The sequence below is a fragment of the Gossypium raimondii genome, chromosome 5, assembly GCF_025698545.1.
Source record: "Gossypium raimondii isolate GPD5lz chromosome 5, ASM2569854v1, whole genome shotgun sequence".
Taxonomy (NCBI): domain Eukaryota; kingdom Viridiplantae; phylum Streptophyta; class Magnoliopsida; order Malvales; family Malvaceae; genus Gossypium; species Gossypium raimondii.
In genome coordinates this window covers 13,245,343-13,268,586 of record NC_068569.1, presented here as the reverse complement: position 1 = coordinate 13,268,586, position 23,244 = coordinate 13,245,343, and the positions used below count along the sequence as shown (strand labels likewise).

The 23,244-nt window shown below is 30.3% G+C and overlaps 3 protein-coding genes across 3 annotated transcripts; all 3 read right to left on the bottom strand.

Moving 5' to 3' along the window:
* Positions 1–4,144: 4,144 nt before the first annotated feature.
* LOC105765929 (NAC transcription factor 56) lies at positions 4,145–5,757 on the bottom strand. Its single transcript, XM_012585213.2, has 3 exons — positions 5,489–5,757; positions 5,093–5,400; positions 4,145–5,014 (listed from the first exon to the last, which is right to left on the bottom strand). The coding sequence occupies exons 1-3, from the start codon at positions 5,670–5,672 to the stop codon at positions 4,484–4,486; spliced, it is 1,023 nt and encodes a 340-aa protein (XP_012440667.1). The 5' UTR covers positions 5,673–5,757; the 3' UTR covers positions 4,145–4,483.
* A 1,156-nt stretch (positions 5,758–6,913) lies between these two features.
* On the bottom strand, positions 6,914–9,906 carry LOC105767480 (alpha-galactosidase). Its single transcript, XM_012587031.2, has 12 exons — positions 9,679–9,906; positions 9,536–9,594; positions 8,944–9,000; positions 8,678–8,816; positions 8,477–8,552; positions 8,340–8,398; positions 8,198–8,263; positions 8,030–8,113; positions 7,881–7,945; positions 7,701–7,783; positions 7,338–7,619; positions 6,914–7,262 (listed from the first exon to the last, which is right to left on the bottom strand). Exons 1-12 carry the CDS (start codon positions 9,837–9,839, stop codon positions 7,167–7,169), a joined length of 1,227 nt encoding a protein of 408 aa, XP_012442485.1. The 5' UTR covers positions 9,840–9,906; the 3' UTR covers positions 6,914–7,166.
* A 6,934-nt stretch (positions 9,907–16,840) lies between these two features.
* Positions 16,841–17,573, bottom strand: LOC105767693 (TIR-only protein). The gene is made up of 2 exons (XM_012587271.2): positions 17,083–17,573; positions 16,841–16,982 (listed from the first exon to the last, which is right to left on the bottom strand). The coding sequence occupies exons 1-2, from the start codon at positions 17,571–17,573 to the stop codon at positions 16,841–16,843; spliced, it is 633 nt and encodes a 210-aa protein (XP_012442725.1).
* Positions 17,574–23,244: the final 5,671 nt, after the last annotated feature.

Here is a 23,244-nt window from a genome sequence, read left to right as displayed (position 1 = left end):
AGCTATCGAAATGTAAAAATTTTCAACGAAAATTTAATACCACCTTAATGACACTCCATAAATATTTATAAAAATATTTACTACTTAGTTTATAGAAATGAGGTCCCGATACCTCATTTTATAAAACCACTTGAGCTTAGGGTCTTACCACTCGAACTTAAAAAATCGCTTAAATAACATAAATTATCCAATCAAAAACCTTTTTAAAATTACATTTGACTCATAATAATATTTACGAACTTACTCGTCGGATTTGGTAGCCTCGAAACCATTGAAAAACGGGCTGTTACACACCCAATTGGTATATGGATTCAAATTCCATTATATTCATACTTTTTATTGTTTGTCTTAAAATAAAAGGATCAAATTAATCTCGAATAATATAACTTATTTTAAATATGAAATGACATTTTAGTAATTTCCCTAACTGGGTTGGTATCCGGTTGACATTAACTCAATCAATAATTTAAATAATAGTATAGATATTATACAACTTTCTTAGAAAACCTTAAAAAGGTAATTTTTTTTCATGATCAAGGTTAGAATATGTTTGAGATTTAATTTATATATTTTTTAATATAATGCTTAAAACTACACATAATTTCTCTGAACCCGTAAATGAGATGATAAAACACGCTTGAGCTTGCTCAAATTCACATCTTCCTGTACTAACAAAATACTAATGATAACCAAACTACACTCAATCTGTGATTTTTGTCTTTAAAAGTTTATTAACTTTTAAATATTGACCCATGATCAATCATGCATGGTTTTTTTGGATTATTGACTTATTTGGTATAATTGCCTTATGCTTTGATTAAAAAATATTTGAATTAATAAGTTACGTGTGTAATGATAAAGTATATAATATTTTTTAGAAAAAAAGTTACTACTCAAATAATATTAGAAGCGGCGGCCATGAATCTTAAAATGATTAGTTTTTATATACGGTAAAATAAGCATAAATAATATCTTAATTCAAAAAAAGAAATATCTGTAATAGCCTGTTTTTTTAGTGGTGTCAGAAACAGTGATTTCAGGGACACCAAATCTGACGAGTAAGTTTGTAAATATTATTATTTAATATTTACGAGTCAAATGTGATTTTTAAAAAGGTTTTTGATTTGATAATTTATGTTTTATAAGTGATTTATTAAGTTCAAGTGGTTTTAGAAAATAAGGTATCGGGACCTTATTTTTATAAACTGAGCGATAAATATTTATAAAAATATGTACGAAGTTTCATTAAGGTGGTATTAAAGTTTCGTTAAGAAATTGTAACGTTTCAATGGTTAATTAATTAAAAAGACCAAATTAAAAAGTGCATTCTCGAACTCTATTCCGTAAATCGGACTTGTAGATATTTATTAAAAATATTTACGAAGCTAGTTGTGTAGTTAATTAGGTTTCGGTTAAGTGAATTTACTTGAATTAAAAGTAAATTAGGTATAATGACTAAATTGCATATAGGGTTAAAGTTGAATCATAGATTAAAGAAAAACTAAAATGACTAAAGAAGCAATTATGCCATAAGGTAGAATTTTTTGTGAAATCATTATAAAACTTTAAGTTAATATATATTATAATATTTACTTAAGTATTAAGTATATATATTATATTATATTATAATAAAACAAAATAATAATATAAGAATGTATAATAAAACAAATAAGTGAAAGAAAAGAAATAGAAAGTGAAACGAAATAAAAGGAAAAAGAAAGAAAGAAAAAGAAAAGGAGAAAGAAAAGCTAAGGGTTTCAATTGTTCAAAGCTCAATTGGTTAGTTAATTTAGTCCTTTTTTAAAATTTTTATGTTTTGGAATCTCGGTATTAAATACTACTCGACCTATGTCAAAATTTTAGAAATTATTGAGTTTTTAAATGTTGTTAATGTTGAATAATTTTAGTATTAGGGATTAAATTGATAGATTTTAAGTTAGAAGTGAAAAAGGATTGAATTGTATAATAAATTGTAAATTTTGAGTAATAGGGACTAAATTGTGAAAATTTTGAAATTTAGGGATTTAAGTGAAATTAAAGAGTTAAATCTAGTTTAAAGTGGAAATTGAATGAATATATAGAATTGATATTGAAGAAATAAAATTAGTCTCGGTTTAGGGGCTAAATTAGAATTTAGACAAATGTTGAGTAAAAATTGAAATATGCAATATGAAATTGAATTGTATTGTATTGATGAATTTTAACTGTTTTAATTTCGTAGCTAACGTCGTACCGGAATCCTCAACTAAAAAGGGGAAATATAAAGTCGACGAGGAATAGCTCGGAATTTCTAGTTTGTATTTCTATAATCTGAATTCAGTTGTTAATTGTTATAATTCAATTAATGTATATGGTAACTGTTAATGTGAGAATTATTGTGTTTTGCAATTGAAATAGATTGATTTAATATGTGATGGATTTATTGAATTTATATTGATTGAATTGGTATATATATATTGAATATATTGATTATTTGAATTGAAATGAATATTGGTTGTATTTGAAAAGTGAATTGAAACCCTATTAACTGTATCAGGCTGAGTCGGATATAGATGGCATGCCATAGGATTGGAAGAGTTCAGGGATTTCTTCGACTTCGAGTCGATGAGACACTGGGTGTCAAATTATTACTTCGGTTTAGCCGATGAGACACTGGATGTCAAATTATTACTTCAAATTATCCGATGAGGCACTAGGTGCCAAACTAGTGTGTTTTGGTTGGATCCGTGTATCCGTCTGAGTCTGAGTCGTGTTAATAGGGGTAGTTAAATGAAATGACACTATGATCGATGTTGGATGATATTATATGTGAAATGAAAATGAGACTGTGAATTGAAATATGGATTGAGACACATGAGTTGTGTATTCATGAATTGGACATGGAATGAACATTATTGTTGTTTAAGTGAAATGTGTATTATATTGTGAGAAGCAATTTTATGGCAAATAATGAGAATTGAGTATGGTATAAAATGATGTATTTATAATTTGAGTGTTGAATGACTAATGCTATTGTATAAATAAATGTGAATTTTAAATATTCAATTGTGCCTAATATTTAATTGTGCCTATTCTTTTATTTTGTCTTTAAATATTTGGATTATAGAAATACCACCGAGTTTTACTCAGCGTACGGTTTTGTTTCCCGTGCGCAGGTTAGGTACTTAACTTTTGATCGCAGATTCAGCATCCAACAACGATCCCGAACTCAAATGTAGTGATGTTTATCCTTTGTGTTGGCATGTACCTAGGGTGTCTAAATAATAGTTATTTTGTGGTTTGATTGTAAATGAGGTTATAAGTTTAATTTTGGTTGGTTTTATACATATAAATATGTTTTTGTTTTTGAAGCCATATTATAGCATGGTAAATTGAACTAAATCGAGATAGGTGCATGTGAATTTAATTCTATGTTTAAGTGCTCATGAACTAGGCAAATTGATTTGGATTTGGTATGTTTATAATTTGAATTAAAATGATGCTTTGATGACTTGTTTTGATGATATGAAATGTTTGAAAATTCTGTTTGTTTGATCTGTGAACTCCGGTAATGCTCCGTAACCCGGTTCCGGCGAGGGATACAGGTTCGAAATTCTATGGCTCGAATCTTTAGTATTCTGTTATTTATTACCTGTGTTTACTATTTAGGCAGAATATCGTCACCCATTCTAACTAAGAAACTGAAAGGAATTTCCAAAACGGAAGAAGTGGGGGAAAGTGAGGAAGAAAGAAACATAGAAATAGAAACTATTTCCGAAGGGGGAGGGGCTAACCAGAAACAGGGGACCGAAGAAAATACTTCTTCTTCCCTTTTTTCGGGGGTGTTACAATATCTTTTTAATACAAATGGCTAGAACTATCCCCAGTTCCTCCTCAACCTTTAGATAAGAGGATATATGTGTTTCAACGCTTTATATTGATAAAAATATAAGAAACAAGTACAATTTATTTTATAGATAAAAGTATTTCGGATTTTTTAATATACAATATTATAACCTAACACTAATATAACAAAAAGGTAAAAAGAAAAGAAAAGCAACATCAAAGCATAAGGAGTTGCGCTCTGAATTGTTAGTATCTTACAAAAAAAAGAAGGCATGCATTTGCTTAGACGTCATAGAGTAAGGATTGAAGATGTGGGAATTCAGCAATGCTTTGACGTTGATTGTTATTAACATGAAATGACAAACGAATAAGTCATTTAATCTAAATCGACAAGAAGTATTAAATATCCAAGATTCTCTTCAGTTTTCATTTCGAATGTGTATCTTGAGATTTCTTTTTTCTGAAAACATCAAATAATTGCAGAGGATACCGAGCCGCCATTAATAATTATATCCCCCGACCAAATTATTATTCAATAACTCGCCTATGTAGTACCAAAAGAATACGTTTTCCTTACCCCTGCTGGAGTCATTTCACACAATATATAGGTACCGAGAATTATTAAATTAGTTATAGTTACAGTTGCTTCCAAAACATTCTAGGAACCAGGGAGTATAAACTGTTGCCGAGAAACCCCATCGCCAAGGGATCCAACCATGCTTCCAGGGTAAAACGGAGTGTTTTGAGGTAGTTGATTCAGCAAAGAAACAAACGAATTGGTATCATCAATATTGCCACCTCTGCTACTACAATTTATATCACCCTGTTGGAACCTTTTCCCCGACTGTGAACCTCTTGAGCTTGGTTCGTTCCAGTACTGTGGAGGAAGCGTTCGTTTAACGGGAAACGCCATGGGAGGATTTTGCTTCAAGCTCGACGACACTGCTAGTTGCGAAATATTGGAACTGCTTCGCATCCCTTCAGTTAATATCCCTTCAAAGAAATTATCTTCATGTTGTAGCAGTGAACCATAACTTGTAGCTTTTGATGTAAGAGCGTTTAGATTTTGATGGCTAGAAGTTGGCAGTTGTGTTGCCAGCATGCCCTCCATGGTGTACTCTTTGTCTGTCTCCATAGGTCTCTGGGTATTGTTCTTCTTGTAAATCCGGCATAAGACCCAATCATCAAGCTGAAAACAACGCACTGATATGAATATGGATCTTTAGTTCTATGGAACTTTTAACAGATGGGATAACCCTATACATACCCGTAAAGAAGCTTTCCTGTTGGGAAGATCAACAATTTGAGGTTTGGAAGTGGAATTGTTGTCGATGAGGCGATATTCATGCATGATCCAATTCGTTTTAATCCCTTTGGGAGGCTTACCTCTATAGAACACTAGAGCCTTTTTAACCCCAACCTTTTGATTTCCATTTGAAGTTACAATCGGCTTATCGGTCCCAGTGGCTTTCCAATAACCAGAAGTTGCAGCTCTATTAGGCCTCGCTCCATTCGGATATTTCCTGTCTCTAGGACTAAAAAAATACCACTCTTGCTCCCCGAAAGTTGCCTTACCTACAAAAGTTATACTACAATTCAAAGACTAGTACTTGATGGATGTAAACATGGTCAAATATAAATTTTCGTATATGCATATATGTACTTGGCAGCTCCCATGGATCAAACTTGTAAAGATCAACTTCAGCTATGATTGTAACAGGCAGAGGAGCAGAGGCGGCCTTCTTTTTGAGGTAGTGAACAACCAGCTCTTCGTCGGTCGGGTGGAATCGGAACCCCGGTGGGAGTTGCGGGTGCGCGGACGCCGACGATGAATCTGTGCTCTCCATTATTTTGCTGGTCAGCTTTGGTTCAATGTTATATTCCCAGTTCTCATGAATTTGCGGAGTTGAAGAGTATTGAGCCTAAGGTAGATGGAAATTAAAAAAAAAAAATTTGAGAAATTAAGAGATACATTGATGACTTGATGTTATAAGGGGGGAGGGGGGAGGGTGGAGGGGGAGTGGCTGGCTTGCTGGCTGTTAGGCTCATATAGAGCCAAGTGGACACCGATGATCTGATGACACATGGCACATAAGATCGGAGACACGTGGTGGGATATGTGGTGGGGACCACCATAAGCGGGGAAAAAGCAGGAAAATTGGGAAGGGGGGCCAGGTTTCTAGGGTCGCAGGTTTGGAACTGCCTGTTACGCTTTCCATGTCATGCTTTTCTTATGTGTGATACTCTCGCCTCTGTCCCTAAAACTAATTTCAAGAGAAAAAGGAAGAGTGTAAGGTGTGCAAGCATTATTTTGTTTTTTGACCCTTACAAATATTTTTTCATAAAAGCTCAATTTTATTTCTTTTCATAGATGTATGTAAAAAGTCCTCTGATATGCTTAATCAAACAGGTTACTTTTAATGTTTTATTTTGACAACATTTTTGCTTGTAAATTAGGAAGAAGAGTATGCCAAAAAAAAAAAAAAACCCTTTTTCTTTTAACTTGGAGAAGAGGCATAAATCCATGGAACAAGGGGCGTTTTTGACCCGGCAGCTTTCCATAATTTCCTTGTATGTAATCCATTAGAATATACATGTAATTTACAAATATAGATAACAGAGAGGTTGCTTTCCTTGATAGTGCTTTGTCTTTTGGATTTTATTATTTACTGGTCATACTACAGCCTTCATAAATTTACATCCTTTTATCTGCTTCAAAATGCAGTGCCAATCAGTTGCACGTTACTTTCAATAATATGGATGATACGCTGTTACCAATTTCCAAAAAACACGAGGGAAATGCATGAGAACAAAAGGAATTCACCCTCCATAAATGCCTATTGGGCCCAAAGTAAAAGTGCCGCAATTTGCTTGGAGGTTGGTTTCTAGTAAGTCGAAACTTATAAATAAAAATGAACCCTGAAATGATCTAAGCTGGTCAAGTTTCAGCAAGAAAATTCTTTGAATTTCAGTCTCAGCAACATGGAGCTGCTGGCATACTATTTCATGAAATAGGTCAAGTCTTACAAAGCAAGTTCTAAAGGCAACCACCGACTTTACCAGAGCCAAGTAACTTGCTTTTCGGGTAACAACACGTTGGTTTCTATAGCTGACAAGATCATGTACTTTGCTCATATCACAAGACATCGAATTAAAATCGATTCATCATACCCTGACTCAAATATAATTGAATTTTATTTACTTCAGATGAAATCATTTATTTTGCATTTACTAGATTCTCCCTCAACACTCAATAAGGAAAAAAAAGATCCAAAGGGGGCTATGGACAAAAATTAAAAATGCTAAACTATCCTAAAAGTTCAATAAAGTGATAGCCTCCTTCAACTTTGGAGTGGTGTCAGAACATACATCTTGCAAGCATGAGGAGCTACGGATGCCGTCAATCTATCGAGCTTATTCATGGAAACATATTTGTGCTGCAATACAGACATCATAAATAGTCACAACAGATTCATTTAAAAACTCAAATCAGATGCAACTCTGAGGCTTACCTTCCACAAGTCTCTAACAATGGCTGGTGTGTTGGGAGAGAGTCCAAAATCCCTCCACGCAGCAGTTATAAGAGCCCTCAATTCGCTTCGGTTCCATAACACTACCACAACCCTGTTGTCTGATAATGGCCCTGCCCATACTTCTAGGCCATCTTTGGATCGTAGTTTCCTCCCTTGAACTCCTAGTGAGTCTTGATTTACTTCAATCACTTCTTTGTTCCCAAGGATCCTTAGGGTCCTGTTGCTTACAGATCGAAGGTCGCATCCAATGAGAAGAGGAGCCTGGAAACACAACATTTACATATACAATCTCAATAGAGTACGTGCAAGGTAGAATATGAAGGCTACAATGAATAGACAAACCTTCATAAGAGACCAAATACTAAAATGAGACCGGTATTCGTCCATGGTCATCCCTCCGTTGCCCACTTCCAACATATCAGGATCTAATTGAATTAGAATTATGGATTGAATTAGTGAAATAGTATTTAAATTTATCAAAATAAATATTAAAAACAATGGTTAAAATTTAGCAGTTACTACCATTCCACCTGCTAGGTCCAGCATATCTCCCCCAACGGTTGTTTAAATCTGCAATCCAAGTTACACTGAAAAAGAGCAAAAAGGTAAACGATTCAATGGTTGCCATAAAATTTGGATATAAATGAATACATAGATGAAAAGCAATAGACCTTGCAAAGGTATCATTAATGTCCCCTGTTGTCCTCCAAGAATGGCCATAGGCACCAGCCCATTTTGCTGGATCTTCTTGTCCCCTAAGGAAAATACAATTGCGTTGTAAGAACTCAGTTCTTAATTTTTAAGATAAAACTGATATAAGCAATCAAATAAACACGTACCATTCGCATAAAGAGAAGTGAATTGGCCGTTTAATTTTCTGCAATGCGTGGCCCATGGCAATATATCTTCCAAAAAGTAAAAAGGAAAAATATGAAATAACTATATCGTAAATACATGCTCCATATAATAGGATGATTCTACCTCTCTCGATTTCTTGTACCATCATGGTAGCAATTGTCGTACTTGATGTAATCAACTCCCTACAAAACGAAGCCCCATATTAACCAAAACCCTGTCGTTTAAGCAAATTATATGCCCCAAAGATTAAGGATACCCACCCATTGAGCAAAAGTTTTTGCATCTTCATATTCATGATGAAGAGAGCCAGGCATTTGGTTACTGCAGGTTCTATTACTGTGGAAATTGAACAAAGTTTAAAATTTTCATATTCTATTATAACATACATTTGTTGTACAAGCAAAACAAAAAATTTAGACAATAAAAAAATTTAAAAAAAAAACAGGGGGATGGATGTTTACCCAGCATCAGCATATATCCCAAGCTTCAAGCCTCTAGCATGAACGTAGTCTGCAAGGGCCTTGATGCCTGAAGGAAAGGTAGAGGCTTTGCCCCTTAACTTACCATTCTCGTCTCTTTCCGATTCAGCCCAACAGTCATCTGATTTCACAATCACAGTAAAAAAGATTAGTAAAAATTCATGAAATCACCAAGTATGATTTGTTGGTTATTGTCAACAAAATCAACAAAGAAATAAGAAAGACTTCTTGTTTTTTTAAATACATACCAAGGTTTACATACTTGTACCCAAGTGATGCCAAACCGGTTGAAACAAGAGCATCGGCTGTTCATGGAAAAAAAAGAGAACATTATAAAAACCCGAGTTAAAAGGAATATGAAAGCTATCAGCTCAAATCCTAACATTAAACCCAGATTTCTGATTTCAACAATTTCAAGATTGGAAGTCTGGGTTTATGTCAAAACCAAGACCAAATGGAGAAGTTTGCAGTAAGAATTTCAAACTGAAAAGTCAGTGTGCCAAGATTAGGACATATTCAAGGAAAGAAAACAACGTGGTCTTCAAATTTGAAACATCTGTGTTCCAATAAGAAGTCTATAGTGTAATTTCAAGAATTCCAGGGTTGGACCTATTCAGAACAACTGTGTAGACAATTCTTGTTAAGTAAAAGACGGTTCATTAATGTGCAGTCTAGTATATAAATTGAGTTAGGAAATCAAGGCAGAATTAATTAGTCTAAGTAATAAAAGGTGAAACAGTCAGAAAATGGAAGTAATTTTAGAGTGTTGTGGTGGTCTCATGTATGCATATCTACAATTAATAAAAAATAGTAATGGATTCATTCATTTGAGAAGCTTACCGGTACTCATTACAACACTCTCATTTATACCACACCAAAAGTGATTCCAGCTATTCCATCTGCAACCAAAATCAGCCTGGGTTAATAAATCTAATCTCACTCAACAACACTTTGAAGGCTAAAGTGAGAGAATTAAATAATACCCCATAGGAGGGGTCCGAGAAACCCCATTGTCAAGAAGGAACCGAGAGTTAGCATGACGTCCATGGCTGATACCTATGTTCCATAAACTAGCCACTGTGTGGACCATCCATAGGTTGACAACAGTAGCCAAAATAAAGTTTGCTCTTAACCTCATTTTCATTGTTTCTTTCTAGAGCAGGAAATGAGAGTTGAATTTTTTTTCTAGAGAAGGAAATGAGAGTAGTTAATTTTAGGACATTTCAAGCAATTTTCCTATTCGAATATAAACCAGAAGAGATGGAGTTGTTGAGTACGATAACCTTACCTTACTGTTTATATAGCAATTTGGAACTAAGATTTGCCCAACTGTTTATATCGTAATTTGTGTAGTAAGATTTCATCTGAAATGGTCTAACTCTTAATATAATAATTTGGAAGTTTAGATTTTTGCGCTAAGATTTAATCTAATCTTCAACGTTATTTTTACTATTAACTAAATAAAGTTTCAATTTCACCTCATCTATTTTTTTAATTTATACATATATTTATTTTATTTTATGCATAGGTAAAACAATTTTTTTGAAAAGGAATATCTTTATGGAAAATTATTCACTACATTGTGAGTAAAAACTTCAGAAGTAGAGTGAAATGGTGTCATGTGTGTTAAGAAAATATTAAACAAATTAAAATAAGAGTGAGTATTTGGTACACCAACAATCTACTCTTTTTTTATTTCACAAATAGGCTTAAAAAATTAGCAAGTGTCTCTATTTTTTAATCTTTTATTATACCCTTATAAGGTACTTGTCAATCCCCTAACCCTGTTTATTGAATCTAAAATCTCTATTAGCACTGTACCAACTAATTTCCCTAAAAACAAATGCATCTCATTTATTAAACCCTACTTGATGAGTTAAAAAAAACCCTATTTTCACTCAAGGTTGATGGTGTCATGACAATGCTGTCTCTATGGTGTGGGGCATGTGAAGTATCCAAGTATGGATAGATGGTTGAGCTATCCGCACAAACCCGACAACTTGCTTAAAATTTGGAAGGGCTTGAGTGAAAATATTATACTCGAAGATTAGGTTTGGGCAAAAAAATTAGATCGGCTTAATATATGGGTTGGGCTCAGGCTCAAATATTCAAAACTCAAGCCCGATCCATTTTTAAGTTTGTAATATATTATAGCATGTTATTTTATATATTATATATACACATAAAAATTAAATATATACTAATATATAATATTATAATGTAAATATTAAAAAAATGTTAAGTTGCCTCTATATTTTTTAATGAATGAAAAATATAAAAAAGTAAATATATTAAATAAAAATTGTAACACCCCTAACCCTTATCCGTTATCGAAACAGGGTTACGGAGTATTACCGAACTTTACGAATTAAATACGGACATTTCCCAACTTTTGTTACACATATTAAGAATCAATTATATAACACTCATATTGTCCCTTAGATGGACCTTCAAGGCCCAATATTCACCTTAGAAGTGAATCGGGACTAAACCGGGTACTTAGGGAATTTTTCTCAAAATTTCAAAAATTTTCTTAGAAGTAGGGGACACATGCTCGTGTCTCTGCCCGTGTGAACGAAAATAAGCCATTTTAAGGCTACTTTTCTCACCCATTTTGACATTAACCTGCACTCAACATTCACATACACCAATATATCCCAACCAAGCAATCAATACAAGCTAAAACATGTTCTCAACATGACATAACATCACAAATATTTTATTTACTTATACCTACCTATTTAACTCATTTCATTGATTTATCAAATTTTATACCTATTTAACTCATTTCATTGATTTATCAAATTTTACTACTAATTACATGCATACAAACATTTAATATTCACAACCACAATTCAAACTATGTCATTGCCAAACCAACCCTATACATGCCATATAAACCAAAATTTACATTGCAAAAACTACCAAAATAAACTGGATAGTGTAGCTTGATGTGTTGGTCCGATCTTCCGATTACACGTTAATCTACAAGAACATTAAACAACACGAGTAAGCTTAATGAAGCTTAGTAAGTTCAATAGGTTAAACATTGATATTATCAAACTTAGTATAATATAATAAATTAAATTGTAAATAAATCATACATTTTTCCCTGTTAAATACAAAATAATCAATAAACACACTTCCTTCAGATCAATATCAATAATAATCTATAAATCTTTCAATTCAATCACATAAGTCTCTTACCATTTCTTTCTGAATCGAAGAACGGCTTACGAATATGAGTACATCGTTCTTTTTGTGCCATAGTCCAACTATGGTCTTACACATGCATTGCCATGACCCTGCCATGGTCTTACATTTGTAGTGCCATAACTCAGTTATGGTCTTATCATCAGAATGCCATAGCCCAGCTATGGTCTTACACATGTATCTATACTGCCATAACCCAGTTATGGTCTTTTCATTAAAATGCCATAACCCAGCTATGGTCTTACATTTAAACATTGTCATGGTCCAACCATAGCCTTATCCGTCAATTCATTCTTTGCCACGGAACGATCGTACTCAATCTTGCATTCTACTCGTTTTAAACATTCAATTCAATTTTCATACTTTTACAATAATCTTAATTTCAACAAAAAATATGAATAAATATATTATACCATTCCTAAATTAAAAAATAATCATGAAAATTTAACCATATGGACTTACCTGGGTTGGATTGTAAATTGATAATAGTTAAGAGACTACTCGGCTAAGTTCCCTTTTTCTCGTTGATCTACAAGCTCTTGGTCTAGAATGTAAAATTTTTCATTCATTAGCATATATTTCAATTTCAGTCCACTTCACAATTTATACCCCTCAAAATTTGAAATTACACAATTACCCAACTTTTACAATTTTTGCAATTTAGTCCCTCACCAATTAACTCATCAAATGAGATATTTTTTCTCAATTAACACTTTATCTAAATATTATAAGCTATTACACAGCCTTTAATAAACAAAATTTAATATCAAACCCTAATATTTAATCTTTTTCACAATTTGGTCCTAAAATCAATTTCTATTGAAATTACTTGATAAAATATTCATATAAAAAATTAAAACTTCAAATCCATGTTAATTAATCATAAAAACCAGAATCATCAATGGTAACTTTCAAAATTACCCATAGAATTAAAAACTAATGAATTAGATAGTTAGACCTAATTGTAAAAGTCTCAAAAACATAAAAATTTCAAGAGAAGCAAGAATTAAACTTACATGAAGTAAAATATAAAACCAGCTTAAGAAGCTCTCTAATAGCTGTTTTTGGCTGAGAATTGAAGAAGAATTGCCTAGAAATCTTTAGATTTCTTTTTATTTAAGCTTAATTTTACCAAATTTACAATTTTACCCTTAAATCACCTAATTCCAAGATTTTTTTTTTTGCTTATGCAGCCTCAGCCATTCCTTGGGTGTCTAATTTCCCTTTTAGTCCTCCCTTATTTACCATTTATGCTATTTAATCACTTTAGCAAGTTTTTTATTTTTTTAATTTAGTCATTTTTAATTAATTAACTATCAAAACGATAAAATTTTCTAACAAAACTTTATTACTACCTTAATGACACTCCGTAAATATTTATAAAAATATTTACAGCCCGGTTTATAAAATCGAGGTCTCGATACCTCGTTTTCAAAACCAATTAATCTAACAAATATTTCTAAAGCATAATTCACTAATTCATAAGCCTTCCTAAATTCAAAATCGACTCATAAACACTATATAATAAAATTTACAAGCTCACTTGTCAAATTTAATGGACTTGAACCACTGTTTCAGACACTACTGAAAATTGGGCTATTACAAAAATAGTATAAATAGTTTTCAAAAAATAAAAATAATATGAGTAGGAAAATGAGATTGAAATAATTATTTATACAAATGAATAAATTTGAATAAAATTTTAAGTCTAAATTTCAAACCGAATCAAAATTAAATGAACATTAATATCAGTTGACACAAAACAAATAGACCCACAAACTTCTCTAACAATGGGGCATTACAAATTCTTACAAGTATCATTCATTCAATATTGGAGAGTAAACACTAATTGTGTATTGAATAACATTTTATAAATATATAATATTTTCTACCTCTCTTAATATTTTAGAAATAGTTCATTTTAGAAAAATTGAATTTGGAAATTTAGATTTTATTCCCTCATCTCTACTATGATAAAATTTTTAATTAAATTAGTGTCACTTATGAATCGAGTTTTAATTTAGTTGAAAAATTATTAAAATACATTCTTATTACAAAGTAAGTTATATTAATATGAATGTTTTATATTTGTATAAATCAATAAAATATTTACACATAATAATATTTGAATTTTGAACCAAAGAACATTGAATTTTACTATTTCAACCAAAGCAATATTTAAATTTTATATAAACATTTAATAACTATGTTTTTAATACAATATTAGAAATAGGAGATGGAGATAACATGATTTGAACCAAAGTGAAAAGAATATAAGCATAACATAAAGGATTAGAATTTAGTATAGTGAGAGTGTATCTTTTAATTCTACAAGCGGTTTTGAAAGATTAACATGTATCTCTTTTTTTTAAAAATATTTATTTATTTAATATTTTATTATACTTTTATAAAACACTTATCAATCTATAATCAAAACCAATATGCTAAATAATTTCCGTTTGAACAAAATGTATGTGAATGTGATTCATGTCGCAACACCTTAAACCTTGGTTTCTAATTAAATAAAATTTCTCTATCAAATCACTTTTTCTTTCAACCACACTAAACATCCCCAAATTTTATATAAATTTAGAGAAGCATTGATCCACGCCACAATTGATAGTTTGACTAACAAATAGTCAACTTAGTATATCATTACTTTTTTGTGCAGAATAAAACACCCATATAATTTAAAGATTAATGGTGCTGATTATTGCTATCTTTTTTTCTCGGCAGCTATCCATATGACAAGCATGTGATGGCAATTAGGCATGTAAATCACGTAAAGTCAATGATGATAGATTTTCTCCAATTAATACTAAAAACCAAAATATTATATCAACATTATATTAAATTAATGAATCACAAGATACCACATATTAAATTAAGGTTTTATCCATACTTTTATTTAATACCCTAATTGAGTTGGTGTCATGAATCAACTAGGCACCAACTCGGGTAGGAATATTATGAAACTATCCTTCCACAATTAAAATATGTTATATTATTCTATGGTACTTTAAATTTTTTTAAATAATCTTTTTGCATATTACTATTATTTGAACCCCTAACTAAGTCAGTGTCACAAGTCAACTGAACACCAACTTGATTAAGAAAATTACGAAAATGTCCTTTCAACCATCCATAATTAAAATATGTTATATTTTTTTAGGGTACTTTAGTGTAAAAAAAATTGCATATGACGGATTTGAACTCATGATATATTTACATTTGCATCAATAAAATGTTAACTTTCCCATTAAGCCAATACTCATTAACATTAATAAAATGTTTACTTTAACACTAAACCAAATATCTTTTTATGTAATATTTACATTTTAATTGTATTATCGTACTTTATTATCTACATCAATTGTATATATAGATAATGTTATTAATTGAGTAGGTGTCACAATCAACTTGACATCAACTTAATAGTATATATCTTTAACACTAAACCATATTTTGAATTGTATGCTTTTACGATAGTAAAAATACAATTTCACCATTTTAATAGTCTATATCTTTATAATTTTTGAAGGATTAAATCAAATTTTTATTATTTTTGGGGGCCAAAGTGTAATTTTACTAATTTAAAAATTTATAAACTATAAAGGGGCCTAAACAGAAAAGTTTCCATTTTAAAGGCCCCCCTTGACTTCGCCACTGATACTAATAATGTTGTTGATTGAGTTGGTGTCATAAATTAACTTGATACCAACCTAGGATTGATGATAATACAATGATAAACAATTGTATTCATTTAGCATTTTTAATATAATATATACGTGTTTAAATTTTGTTTTATTTACAATTTTATCTAATTTTTTATTTTAATATTATACATATTTTATGTGTTATTATTATTAATTAATTTCAAACAATACATTTTATTATTTATTGTATGTTATTTTAAATACACATCCATGTTTTAAATACGTGAAAATTGTACATATTTCATGTGTTATTAATATTAATTAGTTTCAAACCAAATATTTCATTATTTATCATATGTTATTTTTAAATATACCTGTGTTTTAAATACATGATTTCCACATGCATACTGCGTGTGATAACCTTTCTAGTTGATATAGCATAAATTCAAATCTCACTATATATACCATCAAATAATATAATTTATTTGAAATAAGAAAAATATTTTTTAAATTTTACTAATTAAATTAGTATCTAATTAACTTGTAACACCGACACAATCACAATTAAAAGTTCAAATAATAGTATACTAACTACTGTACTATATGCTGCACAACACATTGTGCAATTTTGAAGCTTCTATTTCTATTTCGGTTGATTTTATAAGTATTTTTGTATGAGCTATGTATAGTTCTTGGCTTTGAAGATGAATGCAAGTCTAATTTTTCAAGATTTTTATAATTTCGAAAGATCATTTCGCCACATTATAAAAAATGCAATGTTTTGGAGAACATAAATACACAGTAGATATTGTACCTGCATAAAATAATACCTTCGCTACATCCTACAGGGGTACTGATAGATGGATATGCAATGTCGTGAAAGTTGCTGAACATGAATGTAAATTTCTAGGTATCAACCCAGATTCACCATAGAAATAAATATATATACAAAAACAAAAACGAATTTATTGAATCTTCAAATTATATATTACAAAAGAATATTAAATTCTGTCGGCCTAATTTGTATATAATATGTTCATACACATGCATATATTACAAAATATGGTACAACTTGTTTTCAGTTCTGCATCTATTTCTTCACTTATTGTTAATGTAGGGAGATGGGAAAAAAAGAAGAAGAAGAATTTTACAACTTATTTGGAGATCTCCCTACCAAGTGTTTAGGATGGTTTTAGTTTCTATACCAAAAAATGGTTAAATTCATGAACATTCAATGAAATCTAAAAAAAAAACCTTGGGGGTTAAAGGCAAAAATTTAATGAATAGAGAATTCTTCATCTCGTTCACGACGAGCCTGCACAATATATGTACTTTTCTTGCTTGAATTTTCAGCTTCCAACTCCACCAAATTCTTAATCACAGCATCGGTTGCAGTATTCAAGAAATGCGACCAGTCCCTACATACCCAAAAATGGAAAAAAAATCAGAATTTTCATTCAATGATCGATGTTACCAATTTTAGCAAATTTTTTTTTAAAAAGGCACCGTAATGTATACCCTGTTAAAGTGTCAAATGTTAATCCAACTGTGTACTTCGCCTCCTCAAGAGCCCAACTAAATCTTTCCAGCTGCTCGGCTGAACTGGTTCCATAATCCACAACCTGAAGCTGAGATGGCTTCACATCACAAAATATGGGTATAACCCTCTTCTTGCTCTCAATTAGAAGAGCAAGCTCGTGGAGGCAAAAGTATGAGTCGCAATAATTGGGCGAAAAGATCGCCACACCAATCTTACAACCGCGAATTGCAGGATCTATTTTCTCGAACAATCGGTCACCAGGCTTCATGTTTTTGCTATCCAGGAATGGCCTTAACCCCATCCTGAAGAAATGGTCATCAAGCAACCCCGCAATAGTTTTCTTTGTGTCAGTTCCACGATGGTTAATAAAGATATCGCATGGGGGCTTGGCAGTTGCCCGGATTGGGGTTCTGGGTTTAAGGATATTGCGGTGCAAGTGCCTGGCAGACGAAAAAAAACGCAGCTGCATGGCCCCTTGGAGAAGCTAAAAATATACTCTATTCAAAGTTTGACACAGTTGGTCCCAAGTGTGTATAATAGGGTCTTTTGCTTTTTAATGTGTTTTTGTTTGGAAGTTGTTGGAAGAGAGCTTGAGCGAGACGCTGAGAGTTGATGTATTTATAGGTTTATAAAAGCTCTAATAAACGTTGGTTAATGGCTGAAATTTGATTTTCAAGGGAAGAATTTTAGAATTCTTCGGTTTATGTTTGACAGCATGCAAAAATAATTAAGAAAAACAAACAAGAAGGAAAAGAAAAGCCTTGATTGCTTGACCCCCTCGACCGTTTTCCGCTTGTTTGCCTAACCCTTCAAACACGTTTATATGGTATTCATTTTTTGTTTAGTTTTCGCTTCATTGACGTAGTCTTTCTTATGAAATAATATTGCATGTCTTAGACCAGGAATATTAGGGGCGAATTTCATATTTTTGCCCATCATGGGGTGATCACCAAAATAATAAAGTTAGATAGATATATACGACATATGCTTCACTTTTCCATTTTTTTTCTTTTTAATTAAATCGAATTTTCCATAACTAGAAGGTGATAATGATGACAATGACATGTCGCACTACATATCACAATATACAACACCAAATCAAAATAAATAAAAAAGCAGCAGCCATTAAGCAGAAAGGACCGATTAGAAATTTGTAGGAGAAATACAGCTAACAGATGAAGCAATGAAGGGATCTACAAATCGAGGGAATATTGAAGAAATAGAACTAGAATGGGCGGTGCACATTATTCTATTCTTGATTTGCATTAAAGCAATCTTGAGGTTTCTGAGCACTTTCACATTTTTCATTTAAAACACCGAAGGGGCTAGTGAATTTATTTCAACCAGCCAGCCACCCTGCATTGCCATTTTGCGAAGAAAATGCATGGCTGTAGTTAAAAATGAAGAATAATGATTTAATGTGATATTTGTGTTTTCTTCTAATGCCAAAGTTAAAAATGATGACATTAATATTTAATAAGTTGGCAAATTCAAACGGTGAAATTGTTACTTCATACATGAAAATGTTAAGATAATATTCAAGTGTTTATGGTATACTAAAAAGATTTGTCCGTAGGAAGAGCGTTGCCAAAAATATAAACAAGGACAAAATGAAAGAAAAGTATTCTTATCAAAACCTAAATCGTAAAGGGTTCAATCTTTTATAATTTTCAATTTAAATAAATATAATTTTTGTATTTATATAATAAAAAGAAGATGTTTGGTGCATTTAAATTAACCCTAACAAATAATTAATTTCATTCATATTTCCTGACTTTAACTATGAAATGTTTGTTTAAAAATGGTAAGGCACTCTCAAAAATACTCAAATTGGAAATAACGAAATAATTTTAAATTTTACATCTTAGTTTTATATAATAATTGAAGTGTTTGTTTAAAAATGGGAATTAAATTTTGATTATAAATTAAAACAAATATAAACTCCACATCAAATATAACTTTTAAAATGATATCAAACAATATTTAGTTCTTGAATTTGGTAAATCTTTTAACTGCATCCATGATTTTAGATTTTATTAACATGTCTATCACCTAAAATTTAAAATTCAAGTTTAGCGACCAATTTGAAAAATTCTACCAAGTCCAAATACTAATATAAATAAATAAATAAAAGTTCAAGGACCAAAATGAAATTTTTTAAAATGATAAAATCAAAGATTTAAAATTACAGTGCTAATTTTTATTGATTTTATAAAAATATTCTTATAATATTATCATTTATTTCATAAAATGATAATTTTAATTGAAATCAATAAATTAGTTTAAGTATAGTATGCATACATACAATTATACCTTTGATTAATACTTGTAACACATAGTGGGTGTACCATACTTTTATATAATGTTTAATTATTTCATGTAACTTAGATTAATAAACGACAATGACAAAAGAAGACAGTATGCCCTAATCTCTGGAAGAGTTGTTTATACAAGTAAACTATGAATTCTTGACTAGCCATTTGAACAATGTGGATCTTGAATGTATGACTAATTGTTGGCAACAAGGTAGGCACAATTGTCTTTTCTCTGTTATGTCTAAAAACGGATACCCAAATATTTATATAATTTTTGAATTAGCGTATAATTTTATGTACTAAATCAAATAAAATAAAAGTTAATTGCATTAAACACTCCAAATTATGATCATCATTTTAAATATGTTTTCATATTTTATGACATTTTAATTACATTCTTAAAATCAACCGAATTTTGATTATTAAAACTGTTAAATGACATCTTAAATATCTTGTAACTAAATTTAAAATGAAAACATAAAGAAATATAATGATATCGCTTAACTATTAAAAGCAACAACTGAATATAATGTAAAACCAAGAAAAATGTGAACGATAAACCTTACGTGAAAACTTTGAAAATTCAAATTCAATATTTTCTTAATTTTTTCCTTTTAAATTATGATGTGACATGTTATTTAATAGTTAAATAAACGATTTTAGTAGCTATGAGTGTCATAGTTTAAGGATGTTTGGTGAAATTAACTTATATTTTTAATTTGATGACGTATAAAATTTAAACATTATTAAAGTTGCAAAATTGAAACAACTTTTCTTCCTTTAATACAGAAGACCTTTGATTTGTAAGATTTGGAAACTACAAACACAGTATGCGCAGCTCAAACGCCGAAATTTCTTTTCTTCATTTCTTACAAAATTATAATCTCTCTGCCATTCTGCAGACAAAAGATGTATGCATTTGTATTGTTGTAATTAGGTCCAAAGTGTTGAATTGACCAATTTTCATATTCAAAATAGACGATAATTAAAACCTTCCTTCACTACCTCTATTGCCCTTAATTTGGGATGCCTTCGCACTTCCGTCCCCTGTGTAGGTAAAACAAATCTGCCTCCAAATTCAATTACGAGTGAAAAAAGTATTCCGGATTTGTGAATATCCCTCCTAATAATGTTAGCTCTAAGGTTTAAGCCTACATTCTCTCTTTAAGAGTTTAATGTGTTTTACCATTACACCTAGTCACTTGTTAATATTATAATTTTAAATATTACTCAATACTCTATCACATGTGTGTATCTAGAATATAAATTTATGTTTCAAAGTAACATTCAATAAACAATGAAATGTATGTTTGAAATTAATTAATAATAACACATGAAATGTTTATGATATTAAAATAAAAATAGATTAAATTTGTAAGTAAAATTTAAACATATGAATACATTAGAATAATAATGCTAAATGAATACAATTATTTATCATGGTGTTGTCATTGTATTGTCATCAATGCTAAGGTGGTGTCGAGTTAATTTGTGACATCATCTCAATCAACAACATTCTTAATATATACAATTGATGGTGGCAACCAAGTGTAGATAATAAAATTAAAATGTATAAAAATATAAAATAAAGTGTACATTTTGTAATTTTCCTAACCGAGATAGTGCATAGTTGACTCGTAACACCAACTCAGCCAGAGACTTAAATAATAGTTTATTTTGAATAATTTTAATTCTCAAATTTAAAAAGTCATAATATATTAATAATCTATGAATTGGTGTCACGAATTATTATTTAAATCAATAACTAATATGTTACCAAAAAAATAATATACTAATAAACATTATTAAAGTAAGTTAGTTATTTTGATAATTCAAATATAATATTGATAAAAATTCCTATCATTGAAGCATTTGTACTAACAATAATCAATTTTATTTTCTTAATAGACAATAAATTGATAATAAAAATTTGTAAATATATGTAGCAAAAAAGTAAAGTAAAAAAAGTTGTTTAAAAACTTTTTAAAATGATTGTAATTGTAAAATTTGTTTATGTCAACTTTTACTTCAATTAAAATTATTTCAACATTACAATTTTATAATTATTTTTAAATATATAATTGTCACAAATTCTATTGTAAAAATTTTAAATTTATCACTCAAATAATGATCAATTTTTGTTTATAATTGATATTTTTTCTTGCAAATAACTAATTATCGGTCAAGTTGCAATTTTACTTTTATAAAATGTCTAGAATTTTTCATAACTCTTTCCGAATATTTAAATAGGAGAATAAACACGCTTCAATGCGCTTGAACTCAAATCCTCTTACATTGACAGCAATACTAATATCAATTGAACTAAGACTCAATTGATCAATCTAATTACAATTTATATTAAATTAATTTTCAGTATAATTATTTGAATATGTATTATTTACAATTGCCTTATACTCATGATTTCATCTACAAACTCCTTCAAAAAATAAATAAATTCAATGATAAGTTGGTTTTGCTTATTTGATTTGATTTTAAAAACGGTAAAATAGTAGTTAATTGAAATGAATCACGGGGTATATGAAAAAAGTCAATTAACATCAACTTTGAATTTAATCTATAAAACAGGGTTTGATTCAGTCCTCCAGAAATCAGCTACTGCAACTTAGTAAATAGTTTAGGCTCACTTTTCTGGTCATATGAACTCCAGAATGTGGAAATCAAATTAAACTCCTTTTTTTCTTCCCTTTCACATAACCTTTTTTGAATTCCTTCTTGACTAGTCTTTGGCCACTCCTGCAGATTCCTCCACTACAAGTAATAAGATTTTTCTTTAAAGAGACGTTCAGAAATTATGGGGCTCTCACTCTTCACGTCTACAGTTTCATATTCGAGTGCTGCAATTTTAGTTTTAGCGACTAGTTTCAACTTGTAAGTAGTTAGCCGAATGAAAATTTCATTGAGGAGATGCGTAAATGATGATAGCTGCCATTTTCCATCAGAAAGATGTTGTAAAATTTCATGTTAACAAAGAGGGGGAAAAAATGAAGAGAGTCAACGAAACCAGAAATGATGCAAAATGGACAAAATTCACTTTTTTTAAAAATCAAACAATCGAGGAAGGACGGTTATTGCAGCGATTTAATTTGTAGCAGAAATTACCAACGTCAAATTTAATCCTAGTATATGTATGTGCTTGGTGTTGCCTTGGTAGGTCAACTGAGGAAATCAGAAGGCAATGTACGAATTTTCTCATCTCTGATTCTCACGTGCCTAACATTGACCTTTAATTCACAATTACCACATTGCTAATATCCCATTTGTTATTCTTTGTGAAATTGTAAAGAAAATGGCTCCTCCTCCAAAACCACCTCCTAGAAATTTAGTTAATTTTTTAAAAAAATTGTTAATATTTTTTGTGTTTATATGAGTTTGAATCGAATCAATTCATTTAAAGTTAAAATTTTGTTATTCTCGTTATTGTTATTGTTATTTTATAAAGTTTTTAGCGACTTTTTATTAGTTTCTAGTATTCTCATATTCTCACACCCTTTTTAAAAAAATTGTTTTTAAAAATTTTAAAAATTATAATTTAGATATATTTTAATTATGAACAGAGTAATTTATAATAATATATGATTCTAACGACCATCATTATTTTATTTGCATCAAACTTTGATTGAAACTCCCGCAACGGACTTTCTTGGAAATACTAATTAACAACAAAAGAAATTGCAGGGGATTGGAATAAGATATTTTCTTTTTTTTTTGAATTATAATTTTGCAACATTTCAACGGAAAATGGAAATTAAAAAAAAGAAAAGATATTTTTGGTTTTAAAGTAAAAGTATAAGCTTGGTTGGCTGT

What these genes read in the sequence shown, in the direction of transcription:
- LOC105765929 (XM_012585213.2), bottom strand. Translation starts at nt 5,672, where the DNA reads ATGGAGAGCACAGATTCATCGTCGGCGTCCGCGCACCCGCAACTCCCA. An exon ending in TGATCCATGGGAGCTGCCAA is followed by an intron (nt 5,401 to 5,488) that starts GTACATATATGC and finishes TAACTTTTGTAG; the next exon opens with GTAAGGCAACTTTCGGGGAG. An exon ending in ACAGGAAAGCTTCTTTACGG is followed by an intron (nt 5,015 to 5,092) that starts GTATGTATAGGG and finishes CGTTGTTTTCAG; the next exon opens with CTTGATGATTGGGTCTTATG.
- LOC105767480 (XM_012587031.2), bottom strand. Translation starts at nt 9,839, where the DNA reads ATGAAAATGAGGTTAAGAGCAAACTTTATTTTGGCTACTGTTGTCAAC. An exon ending in TCTCGGACCCCTCCTATGGG is followed by an intron (nt 9,595 to 9,678) that starts GTATTATTTAAT and finishes TTTTGGTTGCAG; the next exon opens with ATGGAATAGCTGGAATCACT. An exon ending in ATTAATGATACCTTTGCAAG is followed by an intron (nt 7,946 to 8,029) that starts GTCTATTGCTTT and finishes GCTCTTTTTCAG; the next exon opens with TGTAACTTGGATTGCAGATT.
- LOC105767693 (XM_012587271.2), bottom strand. Translation starts at nt 17,573, where the DNA reads ATGCAGCTGCGTTTTTTTTCGTCTGCCAGGCACTTGCACCGCAATATC. An exon ending in ACATTTGACACTTTAACAGG is followed by an intron (nt 16,983 to 17,082) that starts GTATACATTACG and finishes TTGGGTATGTAG; the next exon opens with GGACTGGTCGCATTTCTTGA.